This window comes from Mauremys reevesii, linkage group 7 (genome assembly GCF_016161935.1).
Source record: "Mauremys reevesii isolate NIE-2019 linkage group 7, ASM1616193v1, whole genome shotgun sequence".
NCBI classification, from domain to species: domain Eukaryota; kingdom Metazoa; phylum Chordata; order Testudines; family Geoemydidae; genus Mauremys; species Mauremys reevesii.
The window spans coordinates 17,988,130-18,006,256 of NC_052629.1; the positions used below are offsets into that span (position 1 = coordinate 17,988,130).

General features: G+C 40.2%; 1 protein-coding gene across 10 annotated transcripts in view; it reads right to left on the minus strand.

Moving 5' to 3' along the window:
• The window catches only part of FGFR2 (fibroblast growth factor receptor 2), a 105,903-nt gene that overhangs the window by 15,869 nt on the left and 71,907 nt on the right, over positions 1-18,127 (minus strand). For all 10 annotated transcript variants that reach the window (XM_039480768.1, XM_039480771.1, XM_039480770.1 and 7 more), the window contains 3 exons: positions 5,010-5,161; positions 1,211-1,332; positions 446-556 (listed from right to left, as the gene is read on the minus strand). In XM_039480768.1, coding sequence (XP_039336702.1) covers positions 446-556; positions 1,211-1,332; positions 5,010-5,161 — 385 coding nt within the window. The remainder of the gene's footprint in view (positions 1-445; positions 557-1,210; positions 1,333-5,009; positions 5,162-18,127) is intronic.

Genomic DNA, 18,127 nt, shown 5'->3' on the forward strand with positions numbered 1-18,127 from the left:
CTTTAAAAAAAAGTTAGTTTTCCTGTCAACTTTACACAGTTCTGGACTCCCTTATACCTCAAAATTAGTTTGTAATTACAAAGTGGTAAATCATTCACAGAGTAAAGTGATCCCTTCCAAATTACATTAAAAGTTTCACTAAAACAGGACTGACAGTGTCAGAATAAAGTGTATAAAACTGCTGTAAAAAACACTTTTCCCTATAGCAGGTTTCACACTATACGAAGGTTTCACACTATATATTATCCCTCTTAACATTACAGCTGCAAAGCCTGTTTATAATCAGATATGGAAGTTAAAATATTGCTGCTAAGCTAAAGAAATATCTGCAAATCCCATCACAGCACGACTGTTTCCTTAAAAACTATTGAAAAATGATGACAAATGAGACACTTCAAGACCTGTTTGAATGAGAGCAGTGGCTAGCTTTCTGCTTTTTACTCACCATCCTGTGTACAGGCTCCAAGAAGATTGATGATATTTTTGTGCTTCCCAATCATTTTCATCATCTCCATCTCTGACACCAGGTCAGATAGGTCTTTTTCTGTAGCATCATCTGCACAAGAGAAAACAAGTTCATCTCACATTTTCTGGCATGCCAGCTTAACTTGGGTTGTCAGCCATTTGTCAGCTCATGTGACATCATCTAAAGGACACAGGTTTAGATGTGAGCTGCTAGGATTCATGTCATGTGACAAAGCCATGTGACCTGAAAAGCAGTAGTTTCAGTCTCTTGAAACAGGCTGGCCAGTCGCCCCCTCCCCCACCTCCCTTCAATAATATTCTATGTTTAGAGGAAAAAGCAAAAAATATGGGGAGATTGCCAAGACACTGCAAAACCTGAACTGGACTCTCAAGCAATTAACAGTTAAATCTTTTCTGAGAGCTAATCTTATAGCTCAGTTTATAACAAACATGTACCTGTCTACTTGGAAATGGAAAATGATGGGTATATCTAAATATATATCGTCTCTCCTGTGAATGAAACCAACAGACAAGAAAACTGAACCGTTCTAACAAGACTTTGATTTGCTTGTAAATTCACATTGCTGAAGATAAATAGGCTGTCAAAGGCACGGATTTATACTGAAAACTGCTGACGGCTGAGGTCAACTATGTGAACTCTGACCCCCTAAAATACTAGAGTTCAGATGCCACAAAAGAACTTTCTTGATAAAAATTACTACCTTCCCCTCCCCCCACCCTTTACCTTTCAGCATCTTCACTGCCACAGTAACCGCCTCTTTGGGTCTGTCCTTGTCGATTCCCATTGCTTCTGCCATGACAACTTGCCCAAAGCAACCTTCTCCCAGGGGTTTACCCAGTGTCAGCCTAGAGGTATAAACAGAGGATTAGCACACAGCATCTGGTTAAGGGATGTAGCCAGTGAAATTCCAGAGCAAAATATAAAAAGCTTGCAACAACTTGCTATGGCATGAATCATTTATCATAAAGAACAAATGAGACTCCTGGTGCATACCAGTTTTCATGCACACTGTAGCATGTTTTTTTTAGTGACACCACGGTGAGCATCCAAGACTACCCGAACAGTTACTAAACCAGTTTTTGAAATCTCCCTTTATGTAGAACAACAAACTATATCTGATGGCTAGCTGGTCAGATCTACAGGGCTCGCAAGCTGTAGTCCTTAAAAATTGCTCAACTAAAATGCAATGTTTCAGATTGGCCAACAGCGGCTGAATTTTTCACATCACTATAATGTGGTCGTTTTCTTCTTTTCCAGCCAGAGTGCCGGGTGAGGAGAAAGGGTTTATTTGTGTGTGTGGCTCTGTGTTTGGTTTCAACTCTACTTGTTAACTTGGAGTTGGAATGATTCTTGTGCTAATGGGTGATGATAACACTTTGGGGATCTTTTAAATATCAGTGACTCATGTGGTATAAACCCACCGTCTGGAGGCAATAGAAACAAGTTTCTCTCTAATGACATCTTGAGCTGAAGGGAGTAGGCAGCACAGAGACAGTGCCCCACAGGCACCATACTGGGTCACAACCCCATTTCTCCCACTAAAGGGTCCAGGGTTGGGGACAATGAGGTGACCAGACAACTTTCTGCTTATGGGAAAAGAGAAGGAAGACATAGGCAAGAGGGTATGGAAAGGGGAAATTGCCAGTGACGACCAAGCAGCTAGTCCAGAGAGAGTGGGGGTTGGGAGGAGCTGCTTCTGTAAAGCAGCTGTGAGAGCATACAGAAAGCTTCTCTCTAAATGCCTCCAAGTCTTGAACCACTGCCAGGAGCTGCCAGTGCTGATGGCTCTCCCGGCTCTGCTCTTCCCTTGTGAGCGCTGGCACCACTTACACAGAAGCAGCCTCTGTCCTTGGCTGGCCGGTTACTGGTGTAAGTGCTCTCAGGAGCAGCACCTCCTCTTCCCAAAGTGCTCCCCTGCAATCTGCCCTCTCCAATCAGCAGTAGGATGCCTGCTCCCACTCCTTCAGCCCCTCTCACTAGGGGAAGAGATCAGGATGTTACCTAGAGCTGTGACCCAATATGGTCTCTGTGGGGACAATTTCCATGCTGTATGCTCTCTCCTGCCCCAGATGTCATATGACAGAGTCTCCTAGCCAGGGGCTGGGGAAAGGAATGTTTGATCATAATACTTTGACCACAAAAGATTTTACCAAGAACATTCAGTACCCAGATCACCAGCATGTGTAAAATGCAGTGTGGGAGGACACCCGGGAGGCAGTACCCACTAAAGTGTAACAGAGAAATTTCATTCTCAAATTGGGGGGGGGGGGGGGAAGGATAAATAAATAAATAAAAACAATTGCAAAACTAGGAGATTTGAGAGAGTTCGCTGCCAATATCAGTGTTTACCCAAAGCTGCAGAACTACAAAATCAGTGCTTAAGGGCCATGTTCTGCTCTCTTTACTCACATGGAGCAGTATGTTATTCCACAAGTAGCCCCACTGGCATCAATGAGACGACTTGAGGAGTTTGCTGCTGCTATTCAGTGTGAATAAAGGGATCCAAATCACAGCTGCCAACTTTCACGCAGTAAATAAGCAGCCCGACTTTCACAATAAGCCAAAAATCAAGCTAATCCCATTTCAGAACAAGGCCAAAACAAGCCAGTCCCTAAGAACTCCAACACTCTACGTGACTAGATCCCCCTCGGGTGCAGTCTGGGACTGTAGTGGGCCCGCTGTGCACCCCTGACTCTCTCCCCCACTTGCCTCTGCTTGCCTCTTGCCCCTGCTTGCTGGGAGCCGATCAAAAAAAAAAAAAGCAACAAGCTACAAGCCAAAAACTAGCCAACAAGCAACTCACAAGCCAATTAAGCCAAAAACAAGCCCAATGTCTGCGTTTTTTTCATGGCTTTGGCATGTCTGATCCAAATATGGCCCTTGACATACAGGGCCATAAAACCTGCTATTGACGCTGTGTGTGTCCACTTTTGGAAGTAACATCTATTTCATATTAATAGATATATAGGATGGGCTATTCAGAAGAAAGCACTGATCATTGGTTTCTATCTGTTACCACTGAAGTAAAAGGGGTTTTTAGCACAGTGATGAACAGGAATACATTAGACCAGTGCTAAATGATTTTAAAATCTCACCTATTTCCTTGGATATAACAGGGAAAGCAATAGAAAGATATTTCCGGCTGGGGCAATTTGATGGACTTTCTTCAAATATTGTTTTTTAATTGAACCATAATACTAGTGAAAATTTATCAACATGCTTTGGATCTGTTTTTAGTGTGCACGCTAGCTTAAAAGGTACAAAGACTGAAAGGCAAGGTATGCTACGCTGAGGTCATTCTGCGTTTTATCCAGAACTATAATTGAATTTAAGATCTTGGCAGAGAACAAACATTTGCATTGGAAAATGGTTAATTTATGTGTTATTGCACTGCTAGCACCAGCATAACAATCCTGTCATTGTGTGCTTGCTGCCCCCCAACCTAATAAAATGCCTCTAAATAGCCTCCTTTCATTGCAAACCAGCTCCACCTCTATTTGTGCTGAAAACTGTTTTTAAATGTTTAGCACTCTAAAATGTTCCGCATTTAGTGAATCCCCCCAGGGTGAGGGCTGACAAAATTATGCATACAGACCCTCACTGTTGACCAGAACATTGCAGGTGGTAATTACAGTGTATTGCACCAGGTTTTGGCTACATAATTCAAATAATTTCCATAACTGTTCTCAAAACATACATGATTACAACTCCTCTATCCAACAGTTATTAGCCTGATCTTACGAAGAAAACTGTTCATGGTAAAAACAAGTAGTTTTCTCAAACAAACCTAATGATTTTTTTTAATTAATACTAACTTTACTCTATGTTTTTGGTTTTACCTGTGTTAATATTTCATAGTTCTCACGCATACAAATTAAACCCTGGATGATATTTATGGTAAAGATTATGCTCCAGCTCATCTTGCAGATACTCAGCTTTATTACACTCTTCAGAATAGATTTTTCAGAATAGCTTTATTCAAAAAAAGAAAAAGTTCCAGATAGGCCAAAACTGATTATCTCCATTAGCGTTGTACTACATTTTCTATTTATTAATTACCCAAATTGATTAGGAGACATGGTTTAACGGAAAGGATTTCCATGGGTCTGATTGCCCATTAACTTTAACTACTGCTAACAAGATATTACCTATTACTGATCCAGATTGTATAAACTCTTGGCTCATTGCTAACTCACAATTAAGATTTACTCCTTTGCTACTAACAAGTCATAGTTATATGGATTTACTAAAGTTTTCTACAGGGTGGACTACCGTTATCTAAATGTCTCTGAGGGACATCTGAAAACTTTAGAATAAATCAGAACTATAAATATGGGATTCATAAAACAGAACTGACGTTTAGAAAGGGTTCAGATATTTGGGATTTTTATTTAACCATATTAGGGAAAATACATACAACTAAAGTAATCCTTGAAGAGTTTTGGAAAGAAAACCGCTTCAAAGTACCATGTTGTGATTTTCAGATGTCTGTAAGTGGTGTTAATGGAAATAGCCTACTTACTTATCTCTGGGGAACTCCCATTTTGGATCCTCTGGCAGTTCATACTCTGAGACACCTGCCAGCATTGGGGCATCAGCATTTGATGAGAGACGAGTGGTTATCCTCACCAGAGGCGTGTTGGAGTTCATGGAGGAGCTAGAATCTGCAGACACCTGTTATTGGAATACAAGATGCAAAAGGAGGAGATGTAATATTGGCCCGACTATTGGACAATGGCAATACATTGTAACCAAACCAGCTGATATTCAAGAAAATGAAGAGTGGATGAAACCACACACTTCATTTGGACATATTTATCTTCCCTTCTAACTAAAGCACTGACTCTAATTCAATTGCCAATAAGGATGAGTCAGTAGCACAAGCAGAAAACTGTAGAGAGTGCTAAGTGTTTAAATACACTCACTATTAATTTAGTTGGCATCAGTTTTCCTCTTCCATTTCCTAGATGATGAATTATTGAAACATTGACATTCATTTTAGTTGTCCTTTTTATTATTTTTACTCTATGTACACCTGACTACATTTTTATTTTCTAAGAATTTCTATTTACTTGGTGCTCACCTGTATCACTAAGCAAGTGTAGTTTGGGAGCTCAACAGAATAGAGAGAAATCCTATTGTGAGGACAGTCAGAGCCATACCCCAGCTGATTAAATTAATCATTATATTTATAACACATCCCACATGAGATTGCATAGGGATGCATGCAACAAAATAAAAAAATAAATAAATGTGAAGTTAAAAAATACCAATCCCCTTCCATACAAACACAACCAAAAGAGGAGTGAATTTCTGACCTCACAGAAGTCAATGGAATTACTGCCATTGCTTTCAGTGGGCCTTTTCACAAAAACCAACTTGTCAGCATTGATTAAATGTTTCATTTTGGGGGACAATGGAAAATGTAATGAGTTTTATTGTTAGGGCTTTTTTTGTTTTTGTTTTTTTCCCTAAACTATCATCAAAAATATCAAAGAGGATATCAATATTTTTGGTTTACTAAAAAACAAGTTTTTGGATAATGAAAAATTTCAATATGCATAGTGATAATATTTTTATTTAAAAAATATTGAAAACAATTCATTAAACTTTTTGGGGGGGGGATGAAAAATGACTCAATTTCAAACACTGCAAAATTAAAGGAACTCTGGCATTTTGATTTTTTTTTTTTTTTTTAATGAAAACAGGTTTTAATTCACCCCCCTCCCCAGCTCTATGGCTAGATTCACAGCTCCTCAGTTGGTGCATACAAACATCCACGACAGACATTCAGGAATTCACAACATAATGTTAGAGGCCTTTAATGCTAAACTCTAAGCAAAAATAGCACCAGCAATGTCACAGGTTACATTTGTGAGATAAAAATAGTTTCTGCACAAAATAAAGAGAAGATGCCACCTTACATATGGCGTTTCCCTTGCATGCATCCCACTGCTGTTCAATCTCACTGTTGCAAGATAATTTAAAAACAAAATAGCGATTTTTCTCCCCCAGACCTCCTCACGTCTCAGGCATCTCTAGTGTTGTTGCCACCCTGTCTGTCTTTAGTTTTGAGTCCACCTTTTTCCTCCAGGTATTGACGGTCTTTCTGGAAACCGAGTATCTTGCTGGTAGGGTTAGATGGAGGATTCTCTTTCAATGCTGCCATCAATACCGATCCTCACAAATCAGCTGGCAGGAGGTCCTCGAGGGTGGCATGGCTTGCTCCCATCCCAAGCCAGAAATTGAACACATCAGTATGACTAACACACCTGATCTTTATCATAGTAGGGAGCAGGAGTCTTGAGATCAATCCCCAGCCCACGGTTCACATGTGGCTGAATGACATGTGGCAGGCGTACAGTATTAGCAGGCCACATATTTCACATGTGTTCCAGATATTCAGCAACACAGTTAAATGAAAAAATTATTATAAATAAAACAGATCCCAACCATAATGATTGATCCAGAGCGAGAAAAACATTCTCCTGTGAATGTCACTGAAAAACACACAGCATCCTTGCTGCCTCTGTGACATCAGGCTACTGCACTTTGGTTCCCACCTATATTAAACCCCAGTATAGTTACAATGCCACAGCTCACTAAATTGCTCAGTGCCCAGGAATAGAGTTCTAAGGTGGGTGGAGGATATGGTGGGGGTAATGATGCTCTCAACGTGGTATATTTTGATATGACTAAGAGTCTCAGAAATACATTTCTAATCATGACTTTGGGTCTCCTAAGGGGGACATTCTCTTTTGTTTTGTTTTTCAGAGGAAGATCCCCAAGATTGTGATGTGACATCAGGTGGATTTGGCCTCTTGGTGCAGCTCCCTGGGGGCTGCCTATGTCTAGAAACGGAGTGAGAGGTGCTGTGGTTTGCTTTCAACAAATTAACATATTAGGAAACCATTCCATTTTACAGCTGATTGACAAACTTGCCTTCAAAAGAAATCTGGTTGCCATGGATCAACTCCAACTTCTGCATCTGTGGTATGTGTACATGGGTACAGGTGACTCTGACAACTCAAATTAAAAAGTCGTCTTTTTACACACAAATGAGTCTCTCTTCCTCAACATCATTAAAGTCACTATCCATTTACAGAAGATATAAATACATGCACAGAGGACTCTGCACTAAGGAATAATAAATACCTTGCCCACTTGGTATATGAATAGGCCATTATTAATACTGCTTACACAGCTATACTAAACAGTGAATGCACTTTAACCAAAGAGTCCCCACAACACTACAGTGAGCTAAGGATAATTATCCCCATTTTGCAGATGGAAACAAGCACAGTGAGGTTAAAGAACTTGCCCAGAGCCACAAAGCAAGTCAGTATAAGACCCAGGATTAGAATTTGAGTTCCACTTTTCCTTATCTATTTCCCTTCACAAGTGCCTTTTAAAAATTATACTTCATAAAATGAACTGATAGCACAACTAGAAATATACAGAGCAATCTGAGAAAACAGAACTCCGCTATCCCATATGTCCTTCAGGCTCATAACTTCAGTGTTATCCTTGATTCCCCTTTTTCCTTCTTCTCTCACACTTCTGTCAGTATTTCCATATATCTCCAGAATCCACCCACGTCTCTACATCCCTACTGCCAAGACCCTTGCCCAGGCCACTATTATTTTCCATTTCATCCCTTCCTGTTATGCTTTCCATACTCTCAGCTCGGGCTTCTTCAACCTGCCCAAAATGTTCTCTCTCAAGGCATCTACCTTGCCTGCCACATCCAGTCCCTCTTCAAATCACTTTTACAGGCTTCCCACCATCAAAGGCAAACCTCCTTGTGCTCACCTTCAATCACCTGCGCAATCTAGCTCTTGGCCCCTCTGTTCTCAACTCCTTTCATTCCTCCCTTGCCTAGCCCTTTAATTTCCTTCATTCCGGCTTCCAGACCTCCTGAAAATTCCTCCCTGATCCAATCTATCATCCTCTATGCCTTTCCCTCTTTAAAGCACACTTCTTCCTAGGCCCTATAAACTCTAGTCCTTTCAGCAGAAGTGCTAATGTGCCTGATTCACTGAGGATACAATTCTGTATACAACTCCCAGATCAGAAAATTAGACCTTTAACTCAAGTTGTAGAGGCTGATGCTTTTAGCTCTAGAAGTCTCCTGTTCAATCCCTGGTCATGACCAAAATGCCAAATCATCAAGCTAACGAATGATAAACACCAAACATAAATTGAAAGAAACAAAACCTGTGAAACTCACAAGACGCTAGTCCCTCTTCATCATTTAGTCACACTGCTCTTTGTTCCCCTTACTTTGTTTAGACATTGTTTATTTTAGACTGAAAGATCTTTGGGGCAGGTATTCTGTCTTTATACTTGTCTAGCACTCTATCAGTGCAACAGAAATTAATTTTTTTCTATACTTCTACAACAAGGAGTAGGTGCCTTAGGTGAGATCCTTGCCCCACTGAAGTCTATGGCAAAACTCTCATTGACTTTAATGGTGTCAGGATTTCACCCTTTATATCCATACCCTATATCACTTACTATTTACAAATGCCTGTCTGCCCTTCTGTGTTAACTGAGACACTCTTAACTGATACAAAGCAATGAAATGACATGCAAGTGAACAGCATACTTCACAAAATCAGGCATAATTTTCCACAACCACAAATAGGTAGAACTCAGGGTGGCAAGCAGTTACTGAGAGAAGTAGTTTAAAAGCATAAATGGAATTTGGAATATTCCATTCAAATTTGCTTGGGCACCATTAAGTCCCCAGTGTTTTGGTAAATGCAGCAAGAGTGACCTTCTTGATGCGTGGCAGGTAGAATTATTCATAGGCGATGATCAGGCTCACCTTTAGTAGCAACATAACAATCAAAAACAGTCCACATTAAAAACACCAATTTGCAGAACTCTGAGTAAAGGCTATTGTGATCTGACAGATATTTTACTTAATCATCATAGCCACTGCTGTTTTCAATGGACACTGCACCATGAAGGTGTGAATAAAATGGTGCGTTACTTAGTTAATACCTCATGCACATCAAAGAATGATCTGAAATGGGTTTTCAGAACTTTATTTCATTGATAGGATGCCATTAGTACAAACAACTGTCTCTTAACTTTGATCATTTGCTTGTCAACTTAAAAGAGGATTGTAGTCAGCGGTTTTACTCGGTTAAAAACATGTTTACATTTAAACTTGGAAGAAACTGTAAACCTGTAAGTGTATTTTGAATCAGAAAACTGCAATAATGTTGCAGAAAAACAGCTGAAATTATTTGCCAATTTCCATTTCGATATAACTGAACCTGTTTAATTCATACTGTAACTATGTAATTGACTAACCTCTATATGATGGATGAGTGAAATCTAGAGGGATTCCCCAGTATTAGTCATAAGGAAAGGAATAGACCAGGCTCGCAGGGAATATAATTTTGATTGATTAATTGGAGCCCTGCAAGAAGTTATGGGAGCTGAAGGGCTATAAAAGTCTTGCTTGAGAAAAGAGGAAGGCAGAGTGAGTTGGCCCTTGGTCAGAGGAGGCCCTTTGAGGTTAGACAACTATTTTAAAATGGCCTTTCCTTCCTTCTGTAATAGCAAAAAATAAGCCTTTGAAATCTACATCAAGTGTTTTTTGTTTATCAGGCACTATATAACAGTGAAGAATATTCCACCTAGGGGAAGGTCAATGACATATTACTGCAGCTTTAACCTACTTGAATATTTTTAAGGAGTAGTATGTAGGAAACACACATTTTCTTGCATATTATATACCCCTTTTTAAGTAGATCACTGCTACCCCATGCTTCTGGGGACATGGGCAACCTCATCCCAGAGCTTGCTGCTTTGCTGAGATATGCCCCAAAGTTCAGAATGGAGAATTCATTTCAGCAATGGGAGACAGCAGGTTTTGGTTTCAACTGTGTAATGATCTGAGAGATTTATGGTGTAAATATTAAAGGCTAGACTGTGCCTTTAAGGCAAAGCCCAGTGTTAAGGAGATGTAGAGAAACTGCACTGTAGTGAAAACCCAAGGCAGAATTTTGGCTTACTCAGTCACAATTCATGATGCAATAGATCCATCTGCACCAACCTTTAAATGGGCTAGTGTGGTGCACATTCTCCCCATTCCTTCTTGAGCAGGTTCACTGAATACTACACAGGGGATTGCAGTTATGACCCTGCTCTTACTCCATCTCTTCTCTTTGCAGGATCATTCTAGAACCATATCTAGAACTATATCAAACTTGTATAGTCCCTTAACTCCCTAGACTCTGTGGATAGCCCCCCTGAGCAAGCTTAAAATGGGGAGCAAGGAGTCTTCCACTCATTCTACCCCTTATGCATCTACCCGAGTGAGTCTTTATAATGAAGTAATTGTCCGTGGGTTGAATGCACTGAATTTAACCAGTTCAGAAAAAAAATAATTCATATACTGTATGTGGTATCAAAATATAAATAAATCTTGGATGGGAATTCAAGTTTAATGTGATGAAATTAGCTGTGGAAGAGCATGTAATTTTCAGTAATTGATTATGAAGGGATGTTTTCCTGCATTTATGATTTATGCAGCTCTAAAGCCTAGATCTGTCAGTTCTGCAATGCAGGCTGTGAGGGTATAGCAGTGAATGTCTACTTTCTGTCTCTTTGAAGGCTTCATTCTAAAAGCTAATCTGAAGTCACACGCATAATTAGTAAGTAAGCAATGCAATCAGCTATTGACAGAAATCCTGATAATACTTCCCATCTGAATGACTGCACCTAAGAAAATACAAAGCAAATTCATTAAGTGAGGAGTCTTACTGTAGTTATAAGCATTCAAGCCATTTACAAAAACTGAACGGCCATACAACTTTCAGAAAGAGTTTCTGCTCAATGAAATAACAAAGAAGAACCTGAACAGCATTACTAGGCAAGGCAGCTTTCACTGCAGAGAGCCAATGATATTAAAAAAAAGACCAAAATAATATATACTTTTACGATAAAAGTATATATTAAGACAATCCTGTGAGTCCGGAGACAGAATAGACCCACTGTACCTCCGGCATGCCGTAAGAGGCGACTAAAAGGGGGCTGCATGGAGAGGGATGGGCTCCACCAGGTTAGAAATTTGCCCAAGACACACCATATGATGAGCAAGTCAATGTTGTCTATACCGGATTGATCACAGCCTGGGTTAATAATGACCGCGCCATCCGTCTCCCACCAGGGCATATGTGACAAATACACTACTGCTGCAACCCCAACAAAGAGGATCTGTGGAAGAAATAACATCACCATAGCCACATGGAATGTAAGGATATTGAGACAAATAGGGAGGTTGGAAGAGCCCGCGTACGAAAGGGAACAATACACCTGGTACCTCCTAGGAATCTCTGAGGTCAGATGGAAGAACTTTGGAGAGGCAGTAACAGGAAAAGGCCATGTACACTATTACAGTGGAGAGAACAAACATGTCAATGGCGTAGGATTTCTTGTGCATAAAAATATCAAGAATTCAGTATTAGAATGCCACCCAATGTCCAGCAGGCTTATTTCCATCCATCTATAGGTAGTACTGTTTAATATCACAGTGGTACAAGTCTACGCCCCTACAAAAGACTATGATGATGAGCAAATTGAAGATTTTTACAATAAGCTCCAAGACATCATTGATAAGGTACACAAGAAAGATATCCTGATTGTACAAGGAGATTGGAATGCTGAAGTGGGCAGTGACACACAGGCAGATTGATGAGATTATTGTGGCCCTTTCTGTAATGCGGTAACCAATGAGAACGGATTGAGACTTTTGGAGTTTGCCAGCTATTACAATCTGATTCTTGAAAACACATTAGAAGCACATAAAGCATCCAGATGATCAACATGGCATGCACCTAATGGTCTACATCACAGCCAGGTTGATTACATCACAGTGCAAAACCGATTTCGTTCTGGGATTAACAGAGCGAAAACAAGGAGCTTCCACAGGGCTGATATTGGAAGTGATCACGACCTTGTGATGCTAAATTTTTGGCTGCCAAAGTTCACCAGAACCAAGTTTGGTTTAGAAATTCTCAGAGACCGAAACATTGCAGAGTCATTCCAAGCAATGATCGGCGGAAAATCTGCCCCGCTGCTTGCTCTAGAGGAAAACGTAGAAACAATGATCAACAATTTCAATGAATGTAATGTATATAATGTGCTGTAATGAATGAGGCAGCAATGGACATCCTTGGGAAACATCGTAAGACGACAGAACCATGGGTCACAAATGAAATACTGCCAATGTGTGACATTAGAAGAGAACTTAAGAGAGACAAGAATGGCACTGAGGGAGTTAATAAATACAGAGCAATTGGCACAAAGATCAAGAAAGGAATGAAGGTGGCCAAGGAGATATGGATTGAAAAACAATGCTCTAAAATTGAAGTGTGTATCAATACTAAAAATAGCAAATGAGCCTTCCAGGTTGTAAAAGATCTGACGAAGGAAAGATGGACCAAAGCTAACACAATTCAAGACAAAGAAGGGAACCGTCTTACAGAAGAAAGGAGCATCATCAATAAGTAGATAAACTACGGCACTGATCTGTACAACCACCAGACAAATGGAGATCCCAATGTCTTAGACAGCCCAGATTCAACAGAGGAGGATGACTTTCCAATACTACGTGAAGAAGTGGAGACAGCTGTGAAATCACTCAAGAACAGAAAGGCTACAGGTATTGACAACATCCCAGCCGAACTGATGAATTTGGAGGAGAAATAGTAATAGTTGTACTCACCAAGATCTGCAACAAGATCTAGCAGACCGGTGAGTGGCCCTCCACATTGACACAGACACTAATCATCACTCTGCCAAAGAAGGCAACCTGCAATTGTATCAAAATTACCGGACCATAAGCTTATTTATCCATCCCAGCAAAGTGATGTTGAAAGTCAAATTGAACAGATTGAAGCCACAAGTGGAGAATATCATTGCTGAAGAACAGGCTGGCTTTCATGCTGGAAGAAGTACCACAGAACAGATTTTCAACCTTCATGTGAGAAGTATTTACAACACCAGCAGGACATCTACCATCTCTTTGTTGACTTCAAGAAGGTGTTTGACAGAGTATGGCACGAAGCAATCTGGGCAACCATGAAGAAGCACAATGTTGGTTGTAAGCTTATTCTGACCATTAAACAACTGTATGCCAAGGCCAGCAGTGCAGTTCTTGTCAATGACACAATAGGAGAGTGGTTTCACGCCACTTTGGAGTCCAGCAAGGCTGCCTTCTTTCGCCCACACTGTTCAACATCTACTTGGAGTGCATAATGACTGAAGCCCTAGAAGATCACACATGCACAGTCTGCATTGTGGGGCCAACAATCTCAAATCTTTGGTTCGCTGATGACTTTGATGGCCTGGCAGGCAGCGAAGATGAACTTGCCAACCTTGTGAAACGACTGGATGAAACCTCCAAAAATATGGCATGGAAATCAGTGCAGAGAAAACCAAGCTAATGACAAACAAACGTGATGGGATCAGCTCACATATCACTGTCAGTGGACAAGAGCTGGAGACAGTGAAACAGTTCAAGTATTTGGGAGCAATCATCACTGATGAAGGATCCAAGACCGAAATTTGGGCAAGAACTGTGCAAACAGCAGCAGCAGTGGCAAAGTGAAGAGGTAGACAGAAGAAGAGATGGATTGACAACATAAAAGAGTGGACAGGAATGGACTTCGCGAAGACTCAAGCACTGACACACAATCGTCAGGAGTGGAGACAATTGGCTGATTGCTCATCAGTGATGGTGCCCCAGTGACCAATGCCATTATGGGAATGATGATGATGACTGATGATATATTAAGACAAACATTTTGGGCCATATCCTATCCAGAACTGTTTGTGTGAGTATTTGTGGGCTGAAGACCAAACTCATAGATCAATACTACATGAAATATTATAGATTCATAGAAATGTAGGGCTGGAAGAGACCTTGAGAGTACCCTGTGCTGAGTCAGGACCAAGTCAACCTACACCATCTCTGACAGATGTTTGTCCAACCTGTTCTTAAAAACCTCCAAGGATGGGGGCATTCCACAACCTCCCTTGGAAGCCTATTCCAGAGCTTAACTAACCTTAGCGTTAGAAAGGTTTTTCTTAATATCCAACCTAAATCTTCCCTGCTGCAGATTAAGCCCATTACTTCTTGTCCTACCTTCAGTGGACATGGAGAAGAATTGATCACCACCCTCTTTATAACAGCCTTTCACATATTTGAAGATTGCTATGAAGTTCCCCCAGAGTCTTATTTTCTCAGGACTAAACATGCCCAGTTTTTTTAACCTTTCCTCATAGGTCAGGTTTTCTAAACCTTTTATCATTTTGATTGCTTGCCTCTGGACTCTCTTCAGTTTATCCTTATCTTTCCTAAAGGGTAGTACCCAGAATTGGACACAGTACTCCTGCTGAGGCTTCACCAGTGTCAAGCAGAATTACCTCCATATCTTACATATGACACTTCTGTTATAAACCCCAGAATGATATTATCCTTTTTTGCAACTGCATCACATTGCTGACTCATATTCACTTTGTGATCACTGTAACTTCCAGATCCTTTTCAGCAGTGCCACTACCTAGCCAGTTAGTCCCCATTTTGTAGTCATGCCTTTGATCTTTCCTCCCTAAGTGCAGTACTTTGCACTTGTCTTTATTGAATTTCATCTTCTTGATTTTAGACCCAGTTCCCCAATTTGTCAAGTTTATTTTGAATTCTAAACCTGTCCTATGAGGTTCTTGTTCTAGTGTCTTTCCAGGTATTGCAGTTAGGCTGACTGGTCTATAATTCTCCAGGTTTTCTTTGGTACCCTTTTCAAAAACAGATACTATGTTTGACCTTCTCTACTCCTCAGCTATTCTCCATTATGCTTAATCTTAACTTCCTAAATCTGAACTATTTCTTTCTCTCTCTTCTTTTTTAATCCTATCAAATACCATTGTTATGAATGATGTTATTTCATTTGGTGAACTCAGTCTTTAGACCGGTAAGTCTAACGTCTAGTGAATATGGAAGCCACGCAGGCCAAGGAACTTACTGGCTGCCGCTTCCAGCAGCTCCCATTGGCCTGCAGCAGCAAACTGCGGCCAGTGGGAGCCGCAATCGGCTGGACCTGATTTAAAATAATTCTCTCTGTAAAATACCTTCCCTTCTCACAACACACAAAGGAGAAGGGATTGAAAATATTTCCTTCTGATGCATTACTGTAGTCAATACTTGGAAAATTTGCTAGGCATGAGAGCGTTCCTACTTATCCATTAGTATGTTTGTAACCCTGGCAAGTCACAAGCTATGGAACCCTAACGTCCAGAACATTAAAGTACAGAGTCATCTATTTTATTAAAAAGGCATAAAATTGTTCCACAAAACAAGTGAAAGTTCTTACTGATGTTCAACCTTCCACTTTGGTTCTTCTGCCCAACAAAGTGACTATTTGAGATCTATGCTCTGACTGGTGTCATAATACCCAATCCCATAGGCAGTTCACCTCCCAAACTAGTGAGTAGTTACTCCCACACAGAATGCCAAAGACACACACCAGTGTAGGCCCAATTTGCTGTAACTAAGTAACAGCATTGGGCTCATAGGCAGTTCCTGTTCAAAAAGAAGGTACCAGAGCACAGTGAGGTCAGGGCAAAGAGTGGGGAAAAGATTTTTTTCTGATTAACTTCATTGTGACCCTATAACTTCTCTGGAATGTGGAAACAACTGAATTTTGGTAGGAAAAAAATCTTACATGTTAGAAGGATAAAATGTAGTGGAAATTCACTAAATAATACCGAGCAGTATGGTACTCAGCAGTACACCTCTTCCCACCTAGAGAAGATGCGATTCACTAATTCCTCCTCTTTGCCAGTTTCATTCCCATGCTTAAATCAGCCCCTTGGGAATTTGACCCATCAGCAGAGAATGTATAACACATGAAGAGTTCACTACTAATGGCAAATGATTAAACTGAGGGCAATTATTGGCACAGGATGTCACACACATACCAAAAGGACACCTAACAAACCACCAGTCCAAAAGTATTTTCCATCAGAAAAAAATGAGTTCACAATGAGCCTTAAGCCTGGCTGGTGACCGTGAAGGCACGCAGAGGGTTCCTATGGCATTTTCTCTGTCATCAACATTTTAGTACAATTCTTGTCATTCAGGCCACAGTCCAATACATGTCTTTTATTGTAGGAGCTGATACACATCTCCTTCTCTGGATAAGGGGCTACATTTAAAAGGCCTTCTTTGTGAAGAACAATTGACATAGAATTTTTAATATATATCTGTGTGGTGAAGAGAGACATGTCGTGACTCTTTCTGATCAATCAATCACGTTCCACAGTCTTAATTGGCAGTGCTTTAGGGGGTCACACCAAACTTTCTCTCTCCTCATTTGCAATCAAATGCAAATGCAAGCAAGTTTAGAAACAGAATTACAATGATTAGGGATGAGCAAAGAGATTCAAACAAAATCAGAACTGACACACATCTTTGACCAAAGAGGAAACCAAAAATATTTAAGGTTTAAAAAAGTTTGGGCATTTTCCCTCCCTATTCAAATTCTATGAACCTCTGCACTTCCTGTATTCAGGATCGGAGGACTAAAATATTGCAATAAAGGTTCCTCTCACAGTGTTTGTAACCCAGAAGAACTAGAAATCCAGCGAAAACAAAACAAAACAGAAAAGCGTAGCTTACTAAATTAAGACTCATTCCCACAATAAGAATCTAAACTTCTATATGCTTATCCACACTGAAAAACCAAACTTTCTGAGGGAGACTCATTATTACAAATGATATAATATTCTGAACAGGCTGCAAAAACAATGGGAATTTTGTACAAACTATTAATCTTATAGCTGGGCCAGATCCAAACACCTTTGAACATTAGAAAGCAGAATCTGAATCTAAATTTTGCTGATGGCCCCTATGTTTTTTATAATGAAGCAAACCCCCAAATCCAGACACCTCTGAACCCTGAGGCATTGGAAATCTGGGAGAGAATTTTTGTAGCTTAGGCCCATTTCTTCTGAAGACTTATAGCAAGAAAATTAAAACATATTAAACTACAACCTCAAAAGAAACAAGTCTTTTAAAAGACGATAGTGTGTGGGAATCTTGCTAGTTTGGCAAGTGATGGGCTTATGACAAAGCTAAAGCCTATTACTTGCTCGACTGGTTTGTAGTTCCTGGTAGTGCCCTCTCCAGAGACTTTTATTGCCAATGATGAGTCAAAGTTGCTTTAATAGATTCAATGAATGTTTCACGTGACCTTTTTTTTGTGATGTATGTTTCAAATTTGGTATTAGTTTTTCCCTACGGCCAGGTTCCAAATGCATCCGCAGCTTAATCAAATTGCCTTTGAGAATTTGTTTAATCTCTCCCCTACTATTTGATTATGCTCTTGTGTATTTCTGAAGCTGTTTCTGGGTCTTTGGTTAGCATTATGATGTACTGAAATTCCTTCCCGCTCAGTCTCTGGAAATGCTTCCTAAAAATGTCCTCTTTCTGTCTGGTATGCACTTACTAGGTACCTTAGAAACAAAAATTATAAATAAAATTAAATAAGGATCTGTTGTGACGCCCATTTTTGAAGCCAGCTGGAAATTTTCCACTGACTTCAATGAGCATTGGATCAG